Source organism: Calonectris borealis, chromosome 2 (genome assembly GCF_964195595.1).
Source record: "Calonectris borealis chromosome 2, bCalBor7.hap1.2, whole genome shotgun sequence".
NCBI classification, from domain to species: domain Eukaryota; kingdom Metazoa; phylum Chordata; class Aves; order Procellariiformes; family Procellariidae; genus Calonectris; species Calonectris borealis.
The window spans coordinates 66,968,370-66,994,823 of NC_134313.1; the positions used below are offsets into that span (position 1 = coordinate 66,968,370).

Here is a 26,454-nt window from a genome sequence, read left to right on the forward strand (position 1 = left end):
GAACCAGGTTAAAGATAATCTTGACAAAATGTTTATTTTTCATATGACAGAGTTTTCTAATTTGCCTGACACTGTGGTGTCGCAACTCGCTGTACTGACACGCTGTAGGAGTTCTCCCACCTGGGGTGGGAAGAAGCAGGGGCTGCTCAAGTTGTTGTTGCATCTCAACCAAGTATATGTCCAACACTGCCCGGCACTACCATTCTGCAGCTTATCAGTTTGCTTTCACTTTCACTATTCTAAATACTTTAGCGGCAGCAGCAAGCCGTGTCACCCCGTGCATCTTCTATGTTCCAGGTCATTTGTGAGATCAGTACCAGCACAGATCCTGGTGCGGGTCTCTGTGGGACTTTGTGGACTTACCTTCTTTCCTGATGGTAACTGACTGACTGTTTTTACCTTTGTTTCCTATGGTGTAAGTACTCGCTAGGCCGTGAGATAACCTTCTGTTTTATCCTGCCAATCTAGTTCCTTCAGAAGCTTTAAGGAAATGTGGTTGTTTCAAACATGGCAGGTTCTGGAGAGGTTTGGCTTCTCATTTTCCTGGACTCAATTTTTTGTACTTAGTGTAAGTTCAATTGTACTTTACCAGTTTAAAGATTTTGGAAAGAGTGCCCTGGCCCTCATGATAGGATCCCTTATGTCCCTTGTGAGCAGATTTATGCTCATAGAATTTTCCGCTTCCTCCGTATCCTGGCTTGTGTCCTTCACCACCCTGCAAAGAAAGATTTTTATGTAGAGAGCAAATTATCACATTCAAACTATGCACATTGTAATCTTTGTTTGTGATCACTGAAATGTAATACTCAAATGAGAAATTTAGAGGTGTTGGAATAAAATAATGTTTTGCGTAATAAACAAGGATGAAGGAAAATGTTAGGAAATTATCTGAATATACTCAAATCTGAGGGAAGCACCAATCTGTAAAAGAGGAATTAATAATCGAAAAATGGATACTCAGAAGGTTAACCTGCATGACAAAAACTTAAAATGTTTCAATTTCACGAGTTCTAAGATGTCAAACGAGAACTAATTGGTGTTCTTCTGATAGTGAAAGAAATACTTAATGGCTTGAAGGCTTTAATATTTTGTCTTAAAACGCAAGTAATTTACATGTCCATCTCATATAAAATCAAACCTGTGGTAGAGAAGTAGAATTTAATTAGTTATGATAACTGCAGGAAGAACTTGTCTAATAACTGCTTAGGCAGATCGCTTCTTACTGAAAGGGGTTGCAAGGAAAGGAGGGACAAAATACGTGAATTAGTGACAGTGTTAGTTTTGCACACTTTACTGTATGAGAGCAATTGGAACTGTGGAATAAGCGCCCATCTCGTCCCAGCCCTCCCTCCCATTTTTGTCCTTCCCAGGAAAATAAAAATGCAGCAGATGAGTCTTCCAGGAGCCTTTAAGGGAAGAGAGCTTTGCCATGCAGTGGATTTTGCTCCCTTCGTGCTAAAGCAGAAGAAATTATCGCTGCAAGGCTGTCAAGTTGCTGGATAAGAGCAAGCAACAAAATTACCATCTTAAAGTGCTGTAGGAGGAGGGAGGAAAATGGAACAGGAAAAGCAAAATAGCAAAATTGAGACAAAACAAAATTATCATGTTGCTGCAGCAGCTTGAGGCAATGGAGCAAGATATGCTTTGGCCTGGTAAATAAAATGGCTGTTACTGAAAGCACATTCATCACCTACCCAGCTAAATCTGGTGAGGGATAATCCTCTTCCCTGTACATGCAAGAAATAGAAACAATGACATGATGATCACTATGGAACATAGCATCTGGGTGTACCGTACACAGAAGAAGGTGAAAATGCAGTAAAAACAATGAAATGCTGGCCAGATAATGAGGCAGGAGTTGAAAACAACAATTGCGTTTACAGTCATTCCATGAAACGAAAAAGGCAAAATCTGTATTATAATTACAAGAACTGACTTCCCTAGCCATGGTTTAACAGTATTATGTACTTCAGAAGCCAGCTGAGCTTAGTAATATAAGGACAGTTCCTGGTGGGTGAGGCTTGCTTGAAAGCATTACCTATTATTAGTTTATTACAAAAAGCAATCACAACATAAATTGAATATGAAAATCCCTGCGAGTAGCTTTAATTTGTTACGTGTCATGCAGCAAGTCAGGAAGTGCAGGAGGAAGAGAACCATGGCATTTCTGTCTTAGTCCCTTGCTTTAAATATTCCCAGTGATAACTCCAGCTTTTTGCTTAATGCCATGAAAGAAAATGGATCAGGCTAGCAGTTGAATTGGTATAAATGAGCCCACCAGAAAATCTTGGACGTTGCATGAGCCCCTGAAAACGCTTACCTTTGCTTGCATTGGGGGAGGTGTACGGGGTGAGACCTAAAAACCAACACAAAAAAGTTGTAAAACCAAGGCAACAGTAAATGTAGGGAATCATCAAAAGCCTTTTGCATGTTATCTATGAGTTAGTAGGCCTTATGCATCAGTTATTGTTTAATTTCATCCTCTTTATTGCCACATGAATATTTCAGAATGCCCATTGTTAAAGGATAGCTCAAAAATGAATCATAGTATCGGTAACTTTCCCATCATAAAAATGTTCTCACTGTTGATGGTTTTTGTTTTAAACCTATTGTAGGTCTTGCACTTCAGATCCAATGATGGCCATGTTCTTGGATGTCAGCGTTGGGAAAATTGATTTGTGAAGGTGGTTATTAAGAGAGACTGTGATACTTCAAATACTTCTGTCCTGGTTAAGGCTACCGTTGTGTTTTGGAGGTTCTTTATTCAGCATTTGGGCATCAAAATACTGAGACTTCTGTTTCAGAAAAAAAAACCCTGAAAAATAAGTTTGGTAGGAGTACCTGTACAGATCAAATCAGAAGTATGGCAAGTGCAATATGTAGAGTCTCTCTTTCTGGATAGTCACTGAACAGTGTTTTAAATAGAGTACTACATTTCATTATGTATTCTCACAGTGCTCAAGAATTTAGTCTCTGAGGAAATTCCATCTTTCCTGGATATTTTCTGTGAAAACTCCTTATTGGTGTAAAACCGACCAATTTCAGAGCTTGAACAAAATAGCTGTTATCTTAAATGAAATCATCAGGAAAAAATGTTGGGCTGTTTTGCTTATGGTTTCAAATGACATCCAAAAGTATAAGCTGTTTCATATTTGGGAGTAAACTTAGCATGTCCATTAAGTGCTATCTAAGTAAGTGCACTGAGAAGCTCCTCTGCTGTCTTAGGCTTTGCCTAGAACATACTGGATTTTTGTCTATTTTTAAGCAGAAGACATGCCTAAATACAGCCAGTGCTGATTGCACAAGGACAAAACCTGTAAGTGGTGAAGCTGTATAATTGTAACGGTCGTTGTTGAAATTTGACTGTGCTAATGGAGGGTTCACCCGCTTCTTTGTAGCATTTCAGTATTGTTTGTGTTTCCAGGTAAAAATTATATTTGTATCGAATGGCACGATGGTGAGCTCAATTCATGTACAGTGCAATTCATGAGGCTCAGCGTAATGGCTAAAGATGGGGGAGCAGTTGGTTACTGATGGATCCCAAAGAAAATATTTCCTTCTAGTACGTAACAAGAAGAGAGAAGACTTACAATGTTCTTGAAGAAGTGGACTACGGGGTTGTCGTCACCAGGCCGGCCGTGCTGAGATCTCTGGGGGATGGACCCTACGTGGTGGCTAGCCCTGGCTGCATGTATATCCTGAAAAGCAGAACAGGCATATGGCCAAGTCAGCTGGGAAGGAAAGGTAATCGGCGACTGTATGAAGGGAAGAGTCGTTTTCACCAGGAATGAAAAGAAGAGAAAAATGCCTCAGAAATCTACAGAGATTGCAATCAAAAGTTGGCAGTGCTGTGAAGGAACGATTTTTTAATACAATGGCAAATACACAGTATGTATCTGTTCTGCATATATATGTGTATATATATATGTGGGTGTATGTGTTCTTAACATTACAGCCCAGTCTGGAATTAAACTTGTTATTGGAAAGTTGTGATAACAGAAACCTTATCATTTTCCTTCTTTCATAAGTAGGAGCGTAGAACGTAATTTCAGAAATTAAACCTGAAATGGAGAAAAACTTAAAATTATGTTGGGTCACTCTCCATGTGAGAGCAGGAATGGATCGTATATAATTTTCTCGGTTCTCAAAGACTATATGACACTGATGAACTGCAAGAGCATCTTTTTTGTAGAATGAGGAAATCGAATGAGACTGACGATACTTTCTGTTTTCAGTGGTGCTTCCTGAGCAGTACAGAAACAAGTCCAGTAAGCAAAGGTAAAATAAATAACAAAAGTAACGCATTGTGAGTAGTGAACACCTTGGCTGGTACTTAGAGCGCGATGCATCTGTTTCAGTGAAAATAGTATGAAAAATTCTGTGTGGTTACTGCTATCTGGATGCAGTATGACAAAGTTTAAAAAAGAGCTGCCACGTATGACTGATGTGAATTACAGACATCTGCCCATCATCGCACGTGTGGAGGCACAAGGCTTCACGTTCAATGCAACAGATCCTAAGTATGTTCAATGGGGAACAGAGAAGGTAGGAGAGAATTAACAGCAGTGCCGCAATGGTTCTCTTAATGCAGTCAATTCCCTGAGAATACAATGATGTTATAGGCATCGTGCGGATACTAAAAATTTTCATTGGCCTCTAAAGATGAAATGGAAATCCGAAGTGAGACAGTAGCTCACATAAGCACTTCCCTGGTCGTACAAACTGAATGAACATTTGACTGTAGAACAATACGAGTTGTTATTTAAAATCTACTTTGCTTTCATCACATATAGAAAAACATTGATCAACTTGCCAGGGAAAAAGCTTAGTCGTATTGTTGGAGCGGGACTCCTGACTCATGAGTGGTTTGATGATTTTTGACGGATAAGTTAATATGTATAGCAGAGACTTTCGAAGGTCTGAAGAGTCTTTTTGCATTTCAAGTGAAATCTCATGACATGGGTAGCTTTCAGAATGACCCTGACTGCCTCAAGCTATTCCTAGTGAAAATGGCTGCGTAGAGATTTACATGTTCTCAGACTCTTGAATAAAAGGTCCCATGAAACCATCTAGTGTTGCTGCTCAAAGCTGCTACAGGGAAGTTTTATTTTTAAGTGAGTGGAGGCAGATCTTGTGATCTTATGTGAATGACATGGATTTACATTATGTTGGATCATCCAAAATGAGTCAGAAGAATCCATCTTCATGAGTGGCCTTTTAAGTTACATAATTCTGAGGAGAAATGAAATTCAGATATATTGTTTGTAAGATTAATTTCCTTAGGAAAAAAAATGAGCCAATGCAGAGAAGTTCAGCTGGTATTTATCAGCATCATTTTTTTTGCATGCTGATGATATGTAGAGACTTACTGTTTAAAAAGCAGGAATTTCTGAGTTGTATTGGGTCTGTAAAATTTCCATAGTGTCAGGCAGTCAGTCCTGCTTGTACTTCTGCAGCAGCTTCTACTTTGTCACTAGTTCCAGTGTTGCCAAAATACCGTCTGCTGCCAAAATACCCTCTGCTGCCGTGATTAGGAAGAGGGAGCCTGGGAGGTATCAACACGTGTTTAGAACAAGTCCCTTCAGCCATGCGTTTGTCTTTCTAATCTGTGTTCAAATGAAGCGTTGCTTTGCCTCTGGAACCAGCTGACCGCCTTCTCGTTAGGATAAATACCATGATAAATACCGTGGTGTTGCAGATCTGAACGTCCGTCATTAACAGCAGAAACTGGTTGCCATCTAACTGCAAAACGATGACAGTACGTGAAGCAGAAAACGTCAAGATCAGATTTGGTTGCACGTAGCCTGCAACTCTGCAGTGGGCTACGGATTGCCAGCAGGCACAGAGAAAGGCTGGGGTAATAGGTTTTTACAATTTAGATGAGGTTGAGTTTCCTTGAATTTAGCATTCTGATCAATTATTAGGTGCTAATAATTTGGCTTATGGAAAAGGTTATCGTGTGGTAAATACAAAGTTTCTTCTGTCTGCGGTGCCAAATGTCAGCACAGTCTTTGATTGGGTCCCCTGCTACAGTGTATGAGGTAGTAGGGAGCCTGAAGCTGTTTTTAGTGATGGTTCTGTGCGAGTTTAATACAGTGTGTTTCCTGGTCTTACAGATAAAGTGCTTTCCTTTCGTATTATCATCAGCAAACTTCATCTGTGGTCAGAATCTTCGATATTATTCTCAATTTGTGGCAAATAATAACGTTTCCTTTCAATTTATTGTTGGAATTACTCTTTCGCCTGTAGTTTGTTCTTTCAATATTTGGACTCTAGGGGCAGGGAGCAAAATCCATGGGTTTTTTTCTGAGATTGTTCACATTCATGGTTTCTGAAAATCATTTCCCTCAGAAGAGTAATAACTGGTATCTATAGGTCTTAAAAGTTAAATTTGAATGGATTGAGGCAATTCTTTGCTGAATGAAAGAGAAAAGAAATCTGGTTTATCCTGCTAGGATGGGCTGCTGAGGTGGGGTTTCATAATTGCACTTCCTTGAATGAGCTCATCTCGTAGTCGTTCCATGTTTCACTAATACCTTCAGAAGACCACCATTTAACTTTAAATATGCTTTAAGCGCTTGCCCTTAAATAATATTCTTATTAAAACCTAATAGGAATACAGCAGAGCAACCATGTTTTAGGAAGGGGTGACATTTCCTTGTTTCTTTGTGTTCCTGGTCTCTACCGCCCGGCAGCTGCAGCGAGCTCGCCCCACGCCTCTTGCAACGCTGTCGTGAATTTCAGTCTGAAGAGCGTTGCCAATACAAAGCAAGCTTGGCTTCCACATCTATATATTATGAGATGTACTCGCAAAGTATAATCTTGAATTCAGAGCCCTTGCGTGCCGATTGTGGAGTTTAAAAAAACGGATGTTCCTCTGTTTGTGGCCTTAAAAAATTTTTTTAAAATTACAACTTTTAGGGTAACTGAATACTTTGTAGTCATGAGCAGTCTGTCTTTCAAAAAAACAAAGTAGGACAGAGGAGAACACTCTGCTTTTCACTGTTCCCAGTTAACTGGTTTTTTTACCTTAATAAAGGATCCCTACTAAGTCAACTCAGCTGTACATTCAAAAAAGTCAAAAAGGAAAGATCCCTTAAGCTGAATAATCTTAATTATTAGAAAATGTTTGCCAATACTGGAAATTTAAGCAGTATCTGGAAGATCTGATGACACAGACGCAGTTTGCAACATCACTGTGAAATTAATAGTTTTACGGATTAATAATGTAAATAAGAACATTCTTAAAAATATATGTAAAATACCCACAGTTGTCCTGTAATGGGGAGGGATTCAGCATTGGAACGCTTTGCAGCTCTTTCTGGTGAGGCACAAGAAAGTTGCATTATTTTACTGTGCCACCTACTGTATGTATGTTGGCCACTAAGACAAAAGAGTAACTTTCAGTGTAGTGCAAAGACGACATACAGGTATTTTAAGTCTTAACAGTAGCTATACATTGGCATTGCTATTCCCTGTGCTAGCCATGTACTTTCACGTGAAACTAATTAAGCTTACCGGCACAACCTGTAGTAATATTTTGAAAGAGCTCTTCGAAAAAAAATTGCCGCTTCTCTAACACAGTAACAAGAATCCATACGTAATTCGGTATGTGCTCCATTCTGCGTTTTGTGCAAGGTTATTACCAATTTTTTTCCAATTGAGATGAAGATGCCCGAGTACGTGCTCTTCAGTGTTCGGAGAGAGCAGGCCTAGCCAAGTCTCTTGGTATTTTCTGTGGCACGCAATAAAGGTTGAGGGTGTTACCCTCGGCCCTGTCACTCTCCAGGAGGCCGGAGCAGAGGGCTCTCGTGGTTTTTGCTAAATGGAGCGGGGCCTTCTGGTTTGTGCATTTGGACACCGTGTTTGATAAGCCAGGTTTGTGATCATACAGGCATCTGACTTGAGATGTGGTGGGATTTGGGGGATTAAATTCATTTTCATACAAACACAACCGCAGTTATGCATTCTATGTCTCCTACTTGACTTTGTTTTCAGATTTGATGCATAAGTATAAGAGATGTGGTTAAGCAGTAGCAGACATTTTTTAGTGATATGAGATCCCATGAAATACATACCTGACTTTGCTTGGTATAAACATGGTATGTCAGATCTTGCAACTCGTACTCATTAAGGGGAACTTTTAAATGCATATTATAAGCTCTCACTGAGAGCGCTCATCCTCCACAGGAGGATTGCTTAGAACTGAAGATTGCATATACATGTAAATATAAACTTAAAGCTCTAATTCCCAATCAGTAGGCGATAGGCATTAGTGACAATAATAGTATTAAGATGTTTTTAATTTGGAGTACTGAATTCATAGCTTTTTCCAATTCCTTCCAGTATCATTATTATAAAGTTTTGTTGCCTACTTCAGGATGTGAAATGAAAATCTAAAGAACATCACATGTCGATTCTGTAATGGGAAAATCCAAATACATGTGAAATATGGAAATAGCCGATTTAAAATGCAGTCAAACCAAGTAAGCATTTTTGACATTAGTAAGAACGAAAAACGATGGATGTTTTCCTGGGTTCAGTGGGTTTCATGGTTTCCAATGGGTTGTCTTCACAAGATACCTAATGAGTTGCTGTGCATGAATTTAAAAGAAATCACACAAAATCTACAAATTTCAAATTCATATAGATATGAAAAGTACATTTAGATTGCCTTAGAAAACCAAACTGTTGCACAACCTACAGGATGTAACGCTTAGCTCCCATCAAGAAATTTGCAACCATACTTACTGGTAGACTAAAATTAGCCTCTAAGCGTTAAGCGATGAACACTGTTCGTGCTGGTTTGTGGGAAGAGCAAGATGAAAGAGCAACAGGCAATTTGTAAGCCACTCGGCCAAGTTTGTGTTAGTCCTTGGAATGGACTCTCAATCCAGACGCTACGTATAAGGAAATTCCTACCCAGGTTTGAATTTCTGGGGTTAGTACCATTTCAAAACTGTATTCCAAACCGGAATTGAGACGCATCCTTTCAGTGAATATATACACTACTTCTTTTTAAACAAAAGGACATTTATTATATGCAGTTTGACGAGAGCAATTGTGGGAAACCTGACAGGCGCTTGTAGTGCAGAAACTGCTTCATCTCGGGATTTGGAGGGGATTTGTGCGTGGGGCTTTGTGCTCCTGGGCGCAGCTGACACTGCGTCAGAGCCTTCCAGTGCTGCTTCCCAGCGTCTCATCGGGCAGCGATAGTGTATATAGCACGTGTGTAATGTGAGGATATATTTCTCCACGCTTATTCTAGTAGCAATATACCTACTGTAAATACACACGGCTAAACCAGAGCTATGTTATACTGTGTTGTTGCTTGCACTTTCATTCATGTACAACCCGGGTACCGATTTGCTCTTCGCGATGGTGTTCGTTCCAGGCTGTTCACAACTTACTGATCTGTTACAAAAAGCGATGGGAATGCTGACATCTTCCCCACATGCTGGTCTGATGGTGGCGTTATAATTAATTAGTTAATTCAGCAGGCTTTTCTAATCACTTTAGAAAGGATGAGCCACACATCCTTGTAATGGTACTGTTAAGTTTCACTAATGTGGAAATTAAGACAGAAATGAAATTACTTGCTCAAAGTTACAGAGGAGAATTGGTAGGGAGAGATGCAGAGTCCAGGAGATTCTGCAGGAGGTTCTGCCTTCCAGTGTTGTGCTGAGATCATTGATATAATCTTTGTCTAGAAATAGGTGATGAACAGAAAGAGGAAGAATTCTTAGCAGAAAGATGGGAATAAAAAACACGGGAGGAAGGAACAGACATGACTGAAGAGTAAGAAACCCGAGGAAGATGAGAAGAAAGATGGCATGAAGAAGGAAACAATGGAGAACACTGACCATCCACAGAGGTAAGTGCTAACCAATAATCCGGAACCATGTTTCTCCATCACCCTCTTACTCCTTACTGCCTTGATGATTAGGGTTCACAAATTAGAAGGCGAGAGGAAAGAATTACTGTGGGAAAAAGAAGAATCAGGACAGTAGTTCTGTTTTATGATGTGTCCTGAGAGATTGGTGCCATCATACCCTCTGGGTTTTCCTCCACGTCCAATTTATTCCATTGTTGTGACACTTGATAAATGGTTTCAGGGGCAAAACCCGATGCTTTAATTTACCTTTGCTTTTCTGAAGCATTTTTCTGCCTAGCATGAATCATTTTATTCACATATTCTTCATGATAGAGGTTCTTTATCTGCTTGGACATAGTCCCTGCTGCGTACTCAGTACTATTCTCTGTGCCGTTTTATCACGTTGGTATCAGTCAGTCAGGCAATGACATAGATGAAGCCTTGTTGAAATTACCCACCACAGAAACCCAGTGCAAAGCTTTGGGTTTGGGGTTTTTTGAGAACGATCGCGCCAGCAGAAAAGAGATATTGGCTAGTAGGTATTCTCAGGGTAGTTTCCAGGGTAGCGTCTCCTACCAACAAACTTCACAGCCTGAAGGACTTAATCATACATGGCCAACATGTGGAAGGCATCATAGTTTAGTATTCACAGTGATAAATTTCTACTGGTAAGTCTACATAGTTGGTGGAGATGCATCTGTTGGTGCTGCTACGGCAAAAGAACGTAACATTGTGGTTATGGCTATCACTAAGAAAGCAAAAATTTGTAAAAATTTTAAAAAGACCCATTGCCTAATATTTTCATATAGTCAAGAAGCTCATACAATAAACAAGATGATAATTATTTGGAAAACAAAACTGTAACTACCAGGTGTACACTGTCACTTTACAGCTGCTGACCAGAAATGAAGAGGAGAAAAATGTTACTGTAACCTTAATTTCCTGAAACACACCCCTCGTCTCTCAGATTGCACACACCCATCCACAAACTATTTTACCGGTTTTCATCTTTGAAAGGACTGGCCCAATTTCATTTCTGCCTTTAATAGGTAAGAAAATGACAAGCTAAACTCTTGCACAGGTTGTTAAACGTATTATTGCCTACATCAGCATAACTTACGGGAAGAGTATCATAGTAAGGAGAGTTTAATATTAGGAAACGATTAGACATGGCATGGTTAATAGCATAATTTATTGAAACAAATACTGTCAATCATCAGAGGTAAAATTTCCAACGAACTAGTCTGTATAAACTGACCCACCCAAAACCTGAGGTTTGTAGTTTCCAAGGCATGTTCATTGTATGGCGTATCAGAAATGAAGAAGTAGCTGCATTGTGAACAAAAGGCAGAAGAGAGCTCAGGACCATCTTGGGTCTGCAGCAGTCATTCACTGTGCTTCATGAACGCTTTTTAAATAGCTTTGTAAGAAATGCAGTAAAAGTACCTGAAAAGGGCAGTTAGCTCAGAAATGAAATCCAGTAACTTGAGAGTAAAGTGAGTAACTGAACATGTCTAACTCACTGGAGACCATTGCAGGAACTAGGTGGGATACTTGATATCGGTACACAAAATGAAAGCCAGCAGTTGTCGCTAATGATGTGTGATGACGAAGGTACAAAACAAAGTCAGGAAAAAATGAATCTATTAACTTTTGCCTCAGTTTTCTATTGGGCAGTGTTTACCATTCTGCAATCTCAAAACAGCTGAAGAACAAAGTCATTAATTTTGGCATTCTAGGATGGAAAGTGCTAAGGATAACGCAGTTCTTCATTTGCAAGGAATTAATATACGTGATCGAAAAAATCCAATATAACAGCTTTTGATATAAAGCAATTTCTTATTTGTAAATTTGGTTCATCTGCAGAGAAGTAAACAATGAGAAAAACTTAGACAGAGAAAAGCCTCATGCTAAATTTTGAATATGTCCCTTTGACCTTCGGTATGAGCTGTGGGGTTCCTGCCTGCCCTTCCCACTTGCTTACACAAACACCGCCCCGGGGTGTAACATAGTCAAATTAAACCCAGACCTTATTCTCAACTGGGCTGTGGTACCGTGCGGTTGCAAAACAGAGGAATTGCTGCAGACCCGCCCAGGCCAGAGCACCGGAAGACCCCAAAACTGCCATCGCTGCCTCCCCACGGCCAGGGCCCTGCCCTGCCCCTGCGCCGAGGCCCAGGCAAAGCCTATCGGCAAGGCTTCACTCCACCACGCGCTCGAAAGAATCCTTGGAGCACCCCCTTGGCTCCCTTTTAAACAGATTGTTATTATTGTGATCTCATACTGGTGGGTAGAAGAATCAGCAAAGACTGAACTGGAAGATACTGTTAGAAGTTTAATGAAAAAGGGAAATCTTTTGCTGTAGACTGATTAGAAACAGTGACCTTTAAAATGCTTCAGTGGATTAATTAGTATTTTAGCCTGAACACGCTACTACATACATTTCTGAATTTAAGAGGCAAAAAAAGACCATATAAGCAATAGTAAAAGCAGAGAAGACATAGGCTTTTCCTGTCCACCCAGTCATGATTTTCTCTTCAACTTCCAATTCCAATTGGCAGCCCCAACTACGTTGTCCCATTTCTGAATAAACCTTGCCACGCATCCGCAGTTGGTCTGGGCACAGAGCATCACCAACGCTTTACCAGAAGTTAGCGCTTGCTCTTCTAGGCAGCCCTCGCGTGGCATTTAACCTAGTCTGACTTCCAAATTCCTCTTATAGGTTGTAATAATTGCTTCAAGCAGTAATTTCTTTGAAAATGCAAGAGATGATAATTAGTTGCAGTGCATTAAATAATGTGTCAAATTACTAAGCAATGAACATGTCAGAATCAATCCTATGTAATGTTGGCTCCTACGCCTTTCACTTGTCACGTGCTGTGCGGTACTCACCTGTTGATACTTGCTTGTTTTGTGCAGGTTACTATTTTTTAAGACAGACAAATCTAAAGCACTCTGAGGGCTACCGTACAAGTGAAATGAGCTTTAATCAAACTGGCAATTCTGATACACGAATTCATTTGGAGGTCATTTGTCATTCATTACTCCCTGCTCTGAAAAAGAGAGGCCAGATTCGGCTCCCCTTATCATAAAGCGAGAACACCTGATTTAGCAGCTTCAGTTATTTAAAACCTAATCATTTCCTTACAGAAGGCAAGCTTTATTCATCTCTGTCCACTACACTGTTTTAACTGAATGTTATAGAAAGACGTAGAGCCTCTCCTAATGATCTGAGGTTTCACCCCATCACGTATTATGAAGTAGTTTGTTGCAACTTCTGTTAATGGATTAAAGTTTTTAAAACGGATTAAATCATTAGTACACCAGTTTTGTCATGTAAACATTTTAATGAATACATAAAGCACATATAAAGCAAAAGTTAAAACAAAATTATTGTTACAACCACCATAAACTATATAAAAAAATTTTTACAAGCATATTGCTTGCACAGCAGGTTTTACAAAACAGTGTATCACAAGCAATAACACTCCCTGAAAACTAAAGACTTGGAAATAAAAATCACAGTAAGTGTTTACTTAAATCACATCATATACTAGTCAGATGAGCATTGATTTAACTGCTTTTCAAAGTCTTCATGAGGCTGTAGTATACATTAAAGCTCGCACAAGAAATGTGAATAGAATTCAAGTGCAAAAAGAAAAAGGATGCCTGGATATTCTGACAATTGTATCGGTCATCATTTAAAGCCGCCGTTCCTAAACTTTTTGCCTGTGCGTGTTTATCGCAACCCTTTTTGTAGATCCCCATTTACAGCGACTGCTGAACTCTGGGGTGGGTTTGGAACTGCCGTTTCAGAAACGCTGATCCCAAACCCCAGTTCTGCTCAACTTGAGAAGAACTTCAGCCCAACACTCCTCAGACCTTGTATCCGTCTGCAGGAAGGGGAAGCCCCGTGTCCGCCTTCCATATTCCCTGCACCCAAACACATATATTGGGAAAGAAATACAGCAGCAAGGCTTCATACAGGCAACAGGAGAACATTACAAGATTGCATACAAAACTGAAACAAAATGTAAGAGAAAAATTGATTTAATCTTTCACTAATTCTGGCCTCAGCCTATTATTTACTGTCATTCACAATATTTTGGTCTGTTGCATGGGTGTCACAAATGTAGTTTAAAGTTTAGTACGTTAATGCATGATGTTAAACCAGGACAGAAAAGTTCTTATTTCACAATCCAAACTTAGTAGGCAAAAAAACCCACCAAAACATAAACAAAAGAATTACAAAAGCATAAACAACAGTGTAAAAGAAACAAAATAGCATTCATACTGAAGTTGCATACAGGCTACTATCTAGGAGGCACAAGAAAGATTTCATCATTTTAACAAACTTGCTTATACGCTTTACAAATGTTTAGATAAATATTCTATAAAGATTAAAAGGGAAATAATTTATAGTTACACTACTGTCTTGCATGCTTTTTAAAATGTCCGCATCGCAGTTTCTTTCCATCACCCTTTTAAAATCATCTTTAATACAATACAATTTAGGCTGTGCACAACAATAGTTTTGTTTGGAATGTTCTACCTTGAAAAAATTCTTACGAGGACAAAATTCAAGCTGTTTTTGAGTTATCTAAAATCTTGATGGGGCAGGAGGAACAATGGCAAATGCATCTGCTGCCCCTTAGAGGAGAAGGAGTATTTCTGTACATTCCAGTATTTCTATTTTTACTCACTCCCATGAGACTCCCACGCACTCTTAACTTAACTGCAGAATTCCTGGGTAAGGGAGAACCTGCTCCGCGGGAGAAAAGCAGGCCATGAAACAGTCCCAGCTTTGTTCCTACCCCACCCTTCCGTACACAATAGTGAATATTATTCGCTAATGTACTTTTCAGCTATGGCTGTAAGATGAAAATGCCTCCACAAAGAATTTATAATGTGTTTTCCTTGAATGTCAGCCCTAAATCTGTACAAAGAGTAAGTGTTGTCTTTGCATTCCAGTGCTTGCGGGTGTGGGTAGTTGAGACACACGCTCCCACTGGGGCACGGGCTGGCTGAAAAAGGAAGATTGCAAGAAAGGCAGCTGCAGAATTGCTTTGGAATGCTTCAAAAATTAATCAGAAACAAGTGCAAGCAAATAAACAGTGCAGCCCCAGGAACTTTCCAATTCCAAGCCTTTGAAATTCATCCTTTAAGGTGCTTTTCATGGTATCTTATTTATCAAAGACCTGTTTGCTTAGTGGAGTCTGGAAAACTGCCAAGAGACTTTATTCATATTTCAGCTCATCCATGAACACCTTCAGCATCTATCAGTACTCTGGCACTCTGCAAAATTCAGCAAGTGGCAACTATTCAGGTTTTAAGCACAAATAAGACTATTAGCCATCTAGATTTCCTCTGTATACACATGTACAAATAAATGACACCACAAGCCTTCCTTGATACAAGAAACCACAAGGCATTGATTCAAAGGCTAAATAAATAATAGTTGAAACAACTGTCTGTGCCACTTGCTCAATATTTTCTGCACTGAAACCCTCCTACGACACAGCTTCCTAGGACATGTTTTCATGCATCAATATTATCATTGTGTGCAATAGAGCTAGAGATGCTTTGGCACTCGAAGTCCTAATGAGACTGACTTTTGCCAAGATAATAAAATTGCTCTGTGCTTGCAGCTGAGATCTGCAAGTCAGGACTCTAGCATTGTATGTAGTTGTTCTTAAAAAAAAAAAAAAATTACTTCTGCTAGGTAAAAAAATGTTAGAATTGTCCATAATTCTGTACTGTTTTGCAGACATTTAAGTGCTTCAAAATAGCAGTTTACTGAACAGCAACAGAGATAAGACAGATGATACCCTGTCCTCTCATACATAATTACGTGGAGATCTGTAGAGAATCATAGCGATCGTGTTCACGCCAAAGGATAAAATACAGAATCTGTACAACTTGCAGCCATTTTTCAGTCATCACTACTAAAAAGTGAGTTCGTTGGTTTGTTTTATTGCTAAGCAAGAACGTACATTCCTCTGTATATTCTGTATGCGGAATCTAAGTTTTTGGTATTGTTTCCTTGGTGTACAAAGAGCATTTCATATACTATTTTTTATCGAGTAACACAGTATATGAATAGAACAGCAAGAGTTGAGCTAGCCAACCAGGTTCCAGAAAATAGCAGTGTTGGGAACAGTCTCCGATATTTGCAGTAACAGTAAGAGATGTGGTTTTCTTCATTCTCACAGCAACTGCTTGTTGCATGTATGAACACTACATACCTACAGAAACAACTGCATAATTGCGAAATCTTTGCCATAAGCATTATAGTCCTCAGTTCGTAAACGTGAGAAACAAAAAGACCAAAATACACAGTTTGCTTAGTACCGGCTACCAAGTGTGAGAAGCTTCTGGTTTTAAGTTTCTAGAGTATTTTTCATCCAGTGGTCCATACGTTACAATAACTCTTCAGGGAAGGGCTACTACACGTAGTGCTTCCGAGTGCAGAGCTGTGAAGTACACAGACAGCCTGCAGCTGTCCTGTGATCACAAATCAGTTTTAAACCACAGGGTAGTCTGTATCGTGTCCCAGGGCAACACTATGAGATAGCCAGGAAAGCTGCATGTGCTAACCCATCCTGGCAAGCATCACAGGTTAGAGCTGTTAAACAGACAGCAAAGCTTATTGAAAAATCAGCCAGCAACTATGAGCATTGCTTTTTGCAAGACACAACTTAAGCATCAAACAATATATTCAGCTAAAACAAAGGTTTTATAGCCCTACAGTAGTTCCATTCAAATGCTTAGGCAGTGTGTGAACACACAAACACAAGACTCCATTTATCATTTACATGGCAAAGGCTACAGTGAAAATATCTTAAACTTTGCCACTAAAACAACAGTGAGCTAACATGCCATCTGCCTAACTTATCAGAGGCGGGTTAATCCTGGAAAAGGAAAGAATTCAAGTAATTCAAGTTTCATCAATACCTTGTTTTTCAATTCACAATTAAGAAGTGGTTTGTTACACGATTTCTAATATGAAATGTTTGGAATACAAATCTTCACTTCTTGCCAGAATAAAACAGCTGGACTATTTTGTACACCTGGGATTCAGGATAATATCTGTCAAGCCATCTCCTCAGCAATGCTATCAACTGACCTTAAAATGCGCTTCTTGCACAAGCAGGCTGAGAATCTGGCCACAGTTCTTTTTCTAACATCCACGTCCAAGTTTGTCCCTCAGTGAGTGCCAAACTGTCTAGAGATTGTCTTGCATTTAGTGCTCTCATCCAGCTCGGTTTTACAAATATTTAAGAACAACACACAAAAGCAGACTGAAGTTTCTCTAAATGGCACTGCATACAATGCACCACATTAAATGTTCATAAAAACTTTTCTCAGTAATGTTTCTAGAGCCACCTGGATTTCTAATACTCCTTGTGACTAACCAGAATAGCTCCTCTTGTTTCTCAGATCTATGCTTTTTTTGTTGTTGTTGTTTCCAGTTTAAGCCAAGCATTAAATTACACATCTGCAAGTACCGTCTTGCTGGCTAAATCAACTCTTGCATTATAGCAGTTACACCTTCCTTTTAGTCCCACCCTTCCTGTTTAATTGTACTTTATTTTGCTGTAGCTGTGCGGTTCTCTATTCCTCAGAGCTCACCTTGCCCGAGCCCCGCCGGGGTACGTGTCTTTCACCTCCAAAGAATCTGCCCAGCGAGTCAAGTAGACCCGAGTCTCTGTGCCTTGGAGATCCATGTCTCGCATGGTCTGTAGTGCTCGCAGATGCCATTTTTGATCCGTGCCGGAAAGAGGAACGTTTTTGTGAAGCCATCAAATCCGAATTCTCTGAAGCTGCTGCACTGTCCTCTTGGATGGTCTGTAGCTCGTCTGACTCTGAGGGCCGATCTTTGAAGGTGTTGTCTTCTCTTCCTGGGGCATCTCGGGAAAAGAGGCGGATCAAGTGGGGGCGACCAGTCGTGTCAGCTGGGTTGGCCTCGGGCCAGGCATTCTTCGGTTCTGCTGTGCCTTTGGGGTCTGTCACCGCTGGGCTCTTCGTGGAGGTCCCATTGTTCTGGTTCACATCTGCCTCTCCTGCAAACAACAAGGATGAGATATGAATACAGGCCTGTGAAAAACAGCCCTGGAACAATGCTGCTTTCTTTCCCTTGCCTTGAGATGCTCATTTCATATAAAACCCATAATATGTGCAGTTGTAACGAAACTATGTTCTCTACCAGCCTTTTGAGAACATTAAGCTATCTTGGAACTGAATCTGGGATGATGTTCTCACACAAAATTTGCAGTAGTTCTAGGTGGTTTTTTTAATTAAATGTATTTGTAAACAGATCAATAGGTTGTTTGAAGCACAACTGAATCTCACTTTATTTACAAGGAAGGCTTACTGATGAGGAGGCTTTCAATTACAATGTCTGAACAAACAGAGTTCCTGTACTTTCCCTTCAGGACTGCAACTCCTGTTGCAATGTGCCGCTTTTCTCCAAAACAGGGCCGGAGGGGGGTGTTGGAATTAAAGCAACATTGCAGGACTCTGCCTTTTCAACTGCACGTTCCCTCTCCACGACGTCAGAGCTTTTGTACCTGAAGGTTTTGTCCCCATTTGGAATCCCTCACTGTAACTTCAATACCGATCAAACAAGTGTAATGAGGGGAGGTTTTTTCACTATTTAAATTGTCCTCACTTCAAAAAAGCAGAGAACGCTAAACTGCAATTTTTGCTTGGCCTCCCATGACAGTTTTTCTCTATGTATGATCCTGGCACTCAGCATACAATGTCCTGGCTCTGACAGCGAAGGCCTAGGGCAAAACTGTTCGATTTGCATTTAGTGCTTGTGAGAAGTGACAAAAACAATTATCATAAACTGATGAGCTTTTAGCCAAGAAAGGCACCGAGACAGACCTCTGCGGTGTAAGCGAAATGTCTGCTGCCTTCTCCACAGTTATGTTCTGATGCATGCAGTAAAATATCTGCTGCAGTTGCAGCACACTTAACCGTTAACCTGTAGTAGCTCCTTATCAGTGACAAAAAGATTTATAGAGGGATTTTTTTATAGTCTATACCATTATTCCTACTGTTCTAAAGGAAACTGCATCCACTGAGGAGTATGTCTTGCCTCCAAGGAACACCAAAAGAATATTAGTAGGTCACTGCTTAAGAAGCAACCATCAGAGCAGACGCCTCCCACACACTCACTCCATGTCAGAAACGTTTTTTGGAGTTAATGGGGCTCAAAATTTCAGAAATAAGTTACAGTTAGTCATATGTTACCTTTAGGGTCTTCTGATTACCTCATTAAATCCCCATTTGATTTGGTCCTTGTTGCCACCAGAGGGGTAGGATCTGGCAAATACTGTTACGTTTTCAAAGTACTCTGGGCTCAAGTACTTTGCTGATTCACCACAGCAATTTTAGACTTGAGACAGTCATTTCATATGATTTCACCCACCCACAGGGCACCTAAGAAACCTTTTCTCAGGCTGAGAATAATTCCGAAATAATTTTATGGATAATGACACGAGACAGTAATGATGGCTTCTGCAAATATATACCAGTACTTAGGTTACAATTTGTTGTAATTCGTCTGCTACAATTTTTCACATAAAAAACATAACGTGCAGTTTTGCTGTGCAACTTTTTTTTTTTCTTCTGTGAAAACTACCTAGAAAATGTTGGGGAACTTCAAGAAATTTTCTTTGGTTAAAACATCTGAAAGTATTTCTCGGGAATACAATTATTTAACCAACGCTAATTGTCACTGAAGACCTCATCAGTGGGGAAAAGCAAATATTTGCTGGCAACTTTGGGATTTTGGTTTTCCTGAAAAGATACTTTCAAACTTGTTAGAAACTATGAAAGCGCCCAAATGATTTTCTTAATCCAACAAAAGAGAAAGTAACTAACATGGAAATATGACACATTCAAAAACTGCAAAACATTTTAAATAGCAACTCTAAGCCTAGATTCTATAGCATAATACAAATCCATTCAAGGACAGAAAAAGAAAAACAAACAAAAAAGCTATTGTATTTAATTAAATGCATTAACACAACACCAGGGCATCTGCATACTAATATTTTTTTACAACAGTTGTTCTTTGTGTCACTGAATACGGGTATTGGTAAGCAACAAAGAAGGGTATTTGTGCCACAAAAGTAGCTTCTCCCAATGCATACGCAGTGAGCTATAAAGTATAAATCTTTCTGTATGCTTTATTTCAGTAATGAAAGCACACATTTAAGTTTTCCTCTAGATTTTCTGCATGCTTAAGTCTTCTCTACTATTTAAAAATGTATTGCAGAGAGATATTGTTAATATTTGAGCTAACTAATCAAAGTCTTCAAGTGCATTTGGAGAGACAGATCGCTTCAATAATGTCTTAAGGATATCTAGAATTAATGGAGCATGTAAACATATGCTTATTCGTTCACTTAGAAACAAATATTTAGACTTCTATTAAAATCCATTATAAATGCTGTGCATATGATACTGATAATCTTTTTCTTGTTTCTCCCTGCAAGATGAAGCTCTCTTGTTAAAATAGAGTACCCTTCCTATACCATATCACTTGTACAAGAGAAAGCTGCCCAGAGAGGAAGAGGTCTTCAGGCTTTTTTTTTTTAAAAAAAAAACGTGTAGAATGGGTTAAAGAGTAAGTACAGCAGAATGCATTGCCATAGGCATTACCAGAAGGCTATTAAAGTGTCACCTATTTACATTTAAGTGAATAAAGTCATTGAAAGCTGCGCAAGTGAGAGCATGAGAAAAGCACATCCTCAATCTAGCCCAAAAGCAGCAGGAGGAAGCCAGACGCCGAGCAGGGATTTGGCACTCCAGGCGCGGCCGAGGACCACTCCCGAAAGCAACGCCACCTTTCCACTTCCCCTCACTCTATGCAGCTCTTGAGCCTGCCACTGGCACAATTTTCCCTGTGCATGTTGGTCAGAGTGAACAAAGCCATTTGTTCCCTGTATACACAGTGACTCCCCAAACGAATGAATATAGATGGACCAAAAAATCTGAACAGTCTGTTAATGAAACAAAACAGAAATTCCAAAGGTGCTTTCAATGAAACAATATTAAATCCAACCTCCCATTGCCTTTAATAGGAGTTGGGCCACATACAAGTATTTTCAAAACCACTGCTGCGCCTTAATGCTCAATTTGACATTAATAGTTTACACCATTTCTTGAGAATCAGAATAACACTTTTACATAAGCCCCTAATTAGCTGGAACCTCTCAGCCCCATGGTCCAAGCAATAGCTACTGTCAAGACCATGGAAACCTGTTTTATAAAAAGTACAATCTCTGATGGAGAGTCCTTGGATACAAATATCCTTCTCGTGGGTCACTTGGTAGAGCTGCTCTAGGATAGTCTCTCCTTGTGTATATAGAAATCTGTAGTCTTCTTCCATACAGAAGACAACCTAGAAAGAGGTTGTTAAGCTAAGAGTTTTAATGTGTTAAGTTAAAAAAAAAAAAAAAAAGGATTACAAGTTTTTCATCTCCTCCCACCCCCTTCCAGTCTTGCTTTCTTGCAGATACTTGTAATTCCTCTCACATTCTTATTGCTGCTCCCTCTACAAATGCTGTAAATTAAATGAGGAAAATGAAGTTGATAAAAGCTGAAGCATATTCCCCTACTTTGGCATCTCAAGAGAGGCTTAGTACAACAGTCACAGCATATTGCAAATATTGATTGTAACAATACATGACAGCAGCTTAAGTATTTGTACGAAATCTTAAGAATTAAGTATTATTTACTCATTACAAACACCAGAAAGTATATTTATCAAATTTATAACACTGAATATTTAATATATTTTATAGTAACTAGATTGCTGTGACTGATTACTAATCTCCTTTTTCTTGGCCTTCTTTTCTCAGGGTATGAAGATGAAAGTTATCTCACTTAAACTTTAGGGACCTTTTGAATCAATTTTTCATTTTAGCTTAAGTCATGTATATTTATAAAGCAGTGCTCTTCAGTATATGAAATATCATGTGTATTTGCCCTTTTCAACTTTTTTGCTCCTATTTCTTCTATAATACAACAACTGGATAGTTACATATAATGCAGTGAAGTTCTCAATTCTGAGTCAACTACATGTCAGTACATTTATTGAAATGCTGATACTAAAATATTAAGTAAAACCTCTGGAATTTTGCACTGACTTACCTGTTTTTACTCACTTGAACAACAAAAGATTACACCTAAAAATTACTCAGCTTTGTAACACCTAAGATTTCAAGATCTTCAGTAAGCTGTAGTAGTAAGGCATATGTGCAATGTATTAGTAATAGTTTGCCTTTTGCATTAAGAGGCTGAAAACCACTATTCTGGAACATGTGGCTTTTAGTACCATCCGTGGTAGTATCAGGACATTTGAAAGAATGAAAAGGACAGAAAAAGCATGTCCATCATCACTACATATGAGCTGCAGGTGAGGATGTCTGGGTTCCAACTCTGCCTTAAGGTAACTGTTTCCCAACATTTTGCTTTTCCTTTTTATGCAGTTAAGTTCTCTATAAAAAGGACCTTAAGGAATTGTTTTGCAGGAAGTATAGCATAAGGCACTGCAGGGAGCCCTAATTCAGCTCTGGCTTTGGATACTGTCATGAAGTCGCACACTTCCATTTTTCCTGCACTATCACACACCGCGCCTCAAACTTCAACGTTCTTGAGTAGATGGGACAGCAGCGCTTTGGGTGTGCGTGTAAATGAGGGGTCTGAACATGCAGCAGTAATCATACACTGTGATCTACTACAAAGGCCAGGATCAAATAAAAATCAGGCCAATTTAACACTTAATTTTTCTTGGAAAAAGGATCCAACTATTTGGTGCTCAGCTGTATCAAGCATCAAAGGCAAGTGTAGCAAAAACTGTTCATCCTGCAGACCGGTGCAGGTCATCTGTCAGAAACACCAAGGCCAGTCCTGGCTTCCAGCCAGAGCTCTACCGCTGGAGATGGCACTGAGGAGCGCTGCACGGCTTAGCATGCAGTGGGAGCACCTGTTGATCAGACTAAAAGGAGAAAAGGGGTGAGAGAATGGGTGCAAACCAGTAAACTGGTGCAGAGAAAGATTCAATGAACAAGGCTACAGATCTCCTGATTTGCTGAGCGGCTTCAGAAAATACAGGAGTTTTCCGATCAAAATGCTTGAGGCGGTTCTACTCTCTCCCTTGAGCACCAGTGAGAGGTACAATCCAGCTCCTGGTTTGGACTTTTACTGCAGCGCAGCTCAGAGCGGAACCGAGTGTCTACAGCCATTAGGCTGCACTACATAAGTATTTGGGGAGAGGGAAGAAAGAATTATGTCTGCATTGTTAAATCTGAACTGCAAAGCTTGATTTATTCTCATTATGCTAAGACGCCGCAGACAAAAAATGGCTCTCAGCCGAACTTCACTAATATGGTTAGAAGGCAATATGCCATCAGACATTTCACTTCACAGATCTAATTACTGTGTTTGTCTGATGCTTGTCAAACTGTTGGAAATCAATTTTGAACAAATATTTCTGTTTGGAATAGATGGCATGCAGCATAATTGTGAAACAGTTGGTTATAGCTCTGAACACAACTAGAACGAATCTGCTGGTGCATTTAGCCTTTACACAAACATTTTTCTCATTTGCTAGCAGAATGAATGCAGAGAGAAATGCCAGTGTGTCTCACAATACAGATTCACATGAGTTTAACGCTCCTACTGCAGTTAGCCAAGAGACCGCGACCACTACAGCTCACTCTCCTCCCTCCCTCCTTGCCAAAGCTTATCACTTTTAGGAAAAAATTCCACCCAAAGCCAAATTTCCTCTATAGCTTCAGAGTAACTGAAGAAAGAATATTTTTCTGCACAAGAAACTCAGGTTTTCCTATGGGCTAATAAAGCTGTAGACCAAACCTCCACAAAAATGAGAAGCCATCTGCTAAGTGTAACATGCACTCTTTGACTTTCCTCCCTCACTGCATACGTTAGACATTATAGAGCATATGAGGCTCTAACCAGACAGGCATGGAAGGTTATGAAGGTGTTTCCGTTCCATTGATGAGTCAAGTACACTTCTACTCTGATGTGATGAAGCAGTGAATAAGGGGTCTGTTGTGGCACAATTTTCCTTACAATAAACCTTAGTACTAAAAATATAGTAAAAAGTGGAAAACCCCACCTGGCCCAGTATAGACTCATAAATACCTGTTGCTACAGAGCTGTATTTACTTCTATTGAACTAAGTCGAATAAAAGACCAAGTTTAGTTCTGTACTACATCTTGGGTCAATAAAGATCACTGGCTAAGCCTGCTGAAAAGGATTGCACTGCTGTTGGTAAAGGCACAACACATTTTTAGAGCTGACATTTAGACTGCATTGCTGTGGCCAGATGAATGGAACTAACACTTAAAATTTTACAAGAGCAGCCCGACAAATGCCGCTTTCCCTGAACCCCTGATACCTTGTGGAATACCAGTTCTTAGGTGTTCTCTGCAGGCAGCATTATGCTTCTTGAGAGCTACTGCTGGACTGAAAACCAGTAGGTCAAATAGGATCCATTAATTGCTAGACCTTCGCTAATACCTAAGTTTTGGCAAGTTGCTTTCAGACTTGTTAAAGATCTCATTTCTCCAAGCCCTCCCTGGCCCACTCCCGCTGAAGAATGGCCTTGCAGGGAAGCAGAGCTTGGCCTTGCAGCAGAGCTCGCATGAAAACACAAAAAGGTTTTAATGGAGAGAAGGGAGGTGCTAGTTCACATCCTGTTATGGAAATACCTGTCTTTGCAAGTTTAGCAGGAGAAAGGAGTGACAGTTTGGCTGTATTATGCTCATATTTTGAAAGAAATAGATACATTCACTCAGGTAGAATAGAAATATGTACTTTTTAGCATAAAACTATGCTGTAGGAAAAAAATTCAAATTGCATAGGAGAATGACAATTCTTTCAGACACTAATTACTACAGTATGAAAAAATAAGTGCAATTTCTCTCACTTCGTTTCTAATACTAACCTAAAATGTATTCCAGATCTGCTGAAAAAACCCCTCAAACATTTGACATACTTTGGCATCAATTCACAAGTAGCTGTTTTACTACGTCAGACACCCAGTAAAATCTCTCTTGAAATGACTAACAACCGTCATTCCAAGGGACTAGTCAATGAAAAACTTGCTGGCTACCAAAGGTATCTGTAACACTAGTGCTATTCTTCTTTTGACACTGAGAAAAATGAACCTTCCAAAAGCTGACGTGACAGCTTCTTCTCAGTTCCCTCAGCGCACAAGAGAGTAGGTCTGGTCACCATCCTGAGATGTGCCATCTCCAGGACTTCCCTCAGCTACATGAAAGAGAATTCTCAAAGTTCGGGAAGTACAGCTGAAAAAATCTACCTGTGAAGTAGCTTATCCTGAAGGTTGCCAATACGAGAGAGGTGATCTGCCAGAAACGTTCTTTACATATACTGTCACCGTTGATCTGCATAAGGATAATCAAAATCATCAACCCCCTGCTTGGGGGCAAGAAAGGACTTTTAGATTTTAAGTACTGGGCCTCGTGTATGCATTGTTTGTACACACAGAACCAGTTTTGCATGGGTCCTACAGAATCTGGTTAAAATAAATACACTTCTTTCAATATGGCAGGAACGGTTTCAAGGTCATATTTATATAGAGGCAAACTATAAAATTATATGCAACATGACCAGTGAATTATGTCCTTTAACAGCAAATATCATGAGTCTTAATTGCCTTCCTAAGTTTGCCTCTTTCATTTCAGGGACCCAATACTTAAAAGCTCGATGATGAACACAACATAGAAGTCAATACACATTTATTTCATCTATCAAAGTAGTGCTGGATTATGGAGTGATAAAAAATAAGAAAATTTTGCAAGTTCATTAGGGTAATCAACAGCTTGATTTTTTTTTTTCCTTCCCCTAAATTCTGCTAAACTTCATTATCCCAGACAAAGCGTTTAATATGTAACTGTGAACCATCGCTTGTTACCAAGAGTACCCATTTCATGATAAATGCATCCCTTAAGCATTGCTCTGCAGTAAAGCTAACAAAGGTGTACTTGTCACTTAACAGCCTTTGGAAGAGGGATCCCTGTAACAGGTGGTACCGGCACCGTGGGGAATTGTTGCTGTGGTGTTTCATTTGGTAGGGTAACTATACTGACTTTTTCAACTTACCTGGTAAAACCATGACACAATCAATCAACGACCAGACAAAAACACACAGGAATGTGACATCTAGCTGGAATGGTGACACTCTAATGAACATGCCTAAGTCTTATCTCGTGAACTAGCAAACAGCACATAATTTCTAGTTTTGCTGACAATTTTATAATTTGAGAGGCCTGGTTCTATAAAACAAATATAAAATAAAAATAAAACCTAAAAATACACTGTATATTCATTACAGCTTGTGTTCAGCATTATTGTTCCACTGAAAGCAACTAAGTTTTACAGTATCACTTTGTAAAAAGTAGTAACACTATCTGAGTCAGAGATTTTTGATATACCATCACCAGGGGTCCTCTTGCTGGAAAACTCTTACGTATTGTCAGGCTTTTCACCAAGGCACAAGCAACTCCTAGCA

General features: G+C 39.6%; 1 protein-coding gene and 1 long non-coding RNA gene across 4 annotated transcripts in view; one reads left to right on the forward strand and one right to left on the reverse strand.

The window, feature by feature from the left end:
• MBP (myelin basic protein) overlaps positions 1-26,454 on the reverse strand; it is a 123,104-nt gene that overhangs the window by 4,159 nt on the left and 92,491 nt on the right. For both annotated transcript variants that reach the window (XM_075142210.1, XM_075142209.1), the window contains exons 4-8: positions 17,507-17,937; positions 3,591-3,698; positions 2,321-2,356; positions 1,695-1,727; positions 590-715 (exon numbers count right to left, since the gene is read on the reverse strand). In XM_075142210.1, coding sequence (XP_074998311.1) covers positions 590-715; positions 1,695-1,727; positions 2,321-2,356; positions 3,591-3,698; positions 17,507-17,937 — 734 coding nt within the window. The remainder of the gene's footprint in view (positions 1-589; positions 716-1,694; positions 1,728-2,320; positions 2,357-3,590; positions 3,699-17,506; positions 17,938-26,454) is intronic.
• Positions 3,635-17,526, forward strand: LOC142078919 (uncharacterized). Of its 2 annotated transcripts, none has more exons than XR_012672404.1 (3): positions 3,635-3,888; positions 9,711-9,874; positions 17,477-17,526. It is a non-coding gene; the product is annotated as an uncharacterized LOC142078919 (long non-coding RNA). The 2 variants fall into 2 exon arrangements; XR_012672405.1 differs by lacking the exon at positions 17,477-17,526 and adding an exon at positions 15,642-15,685.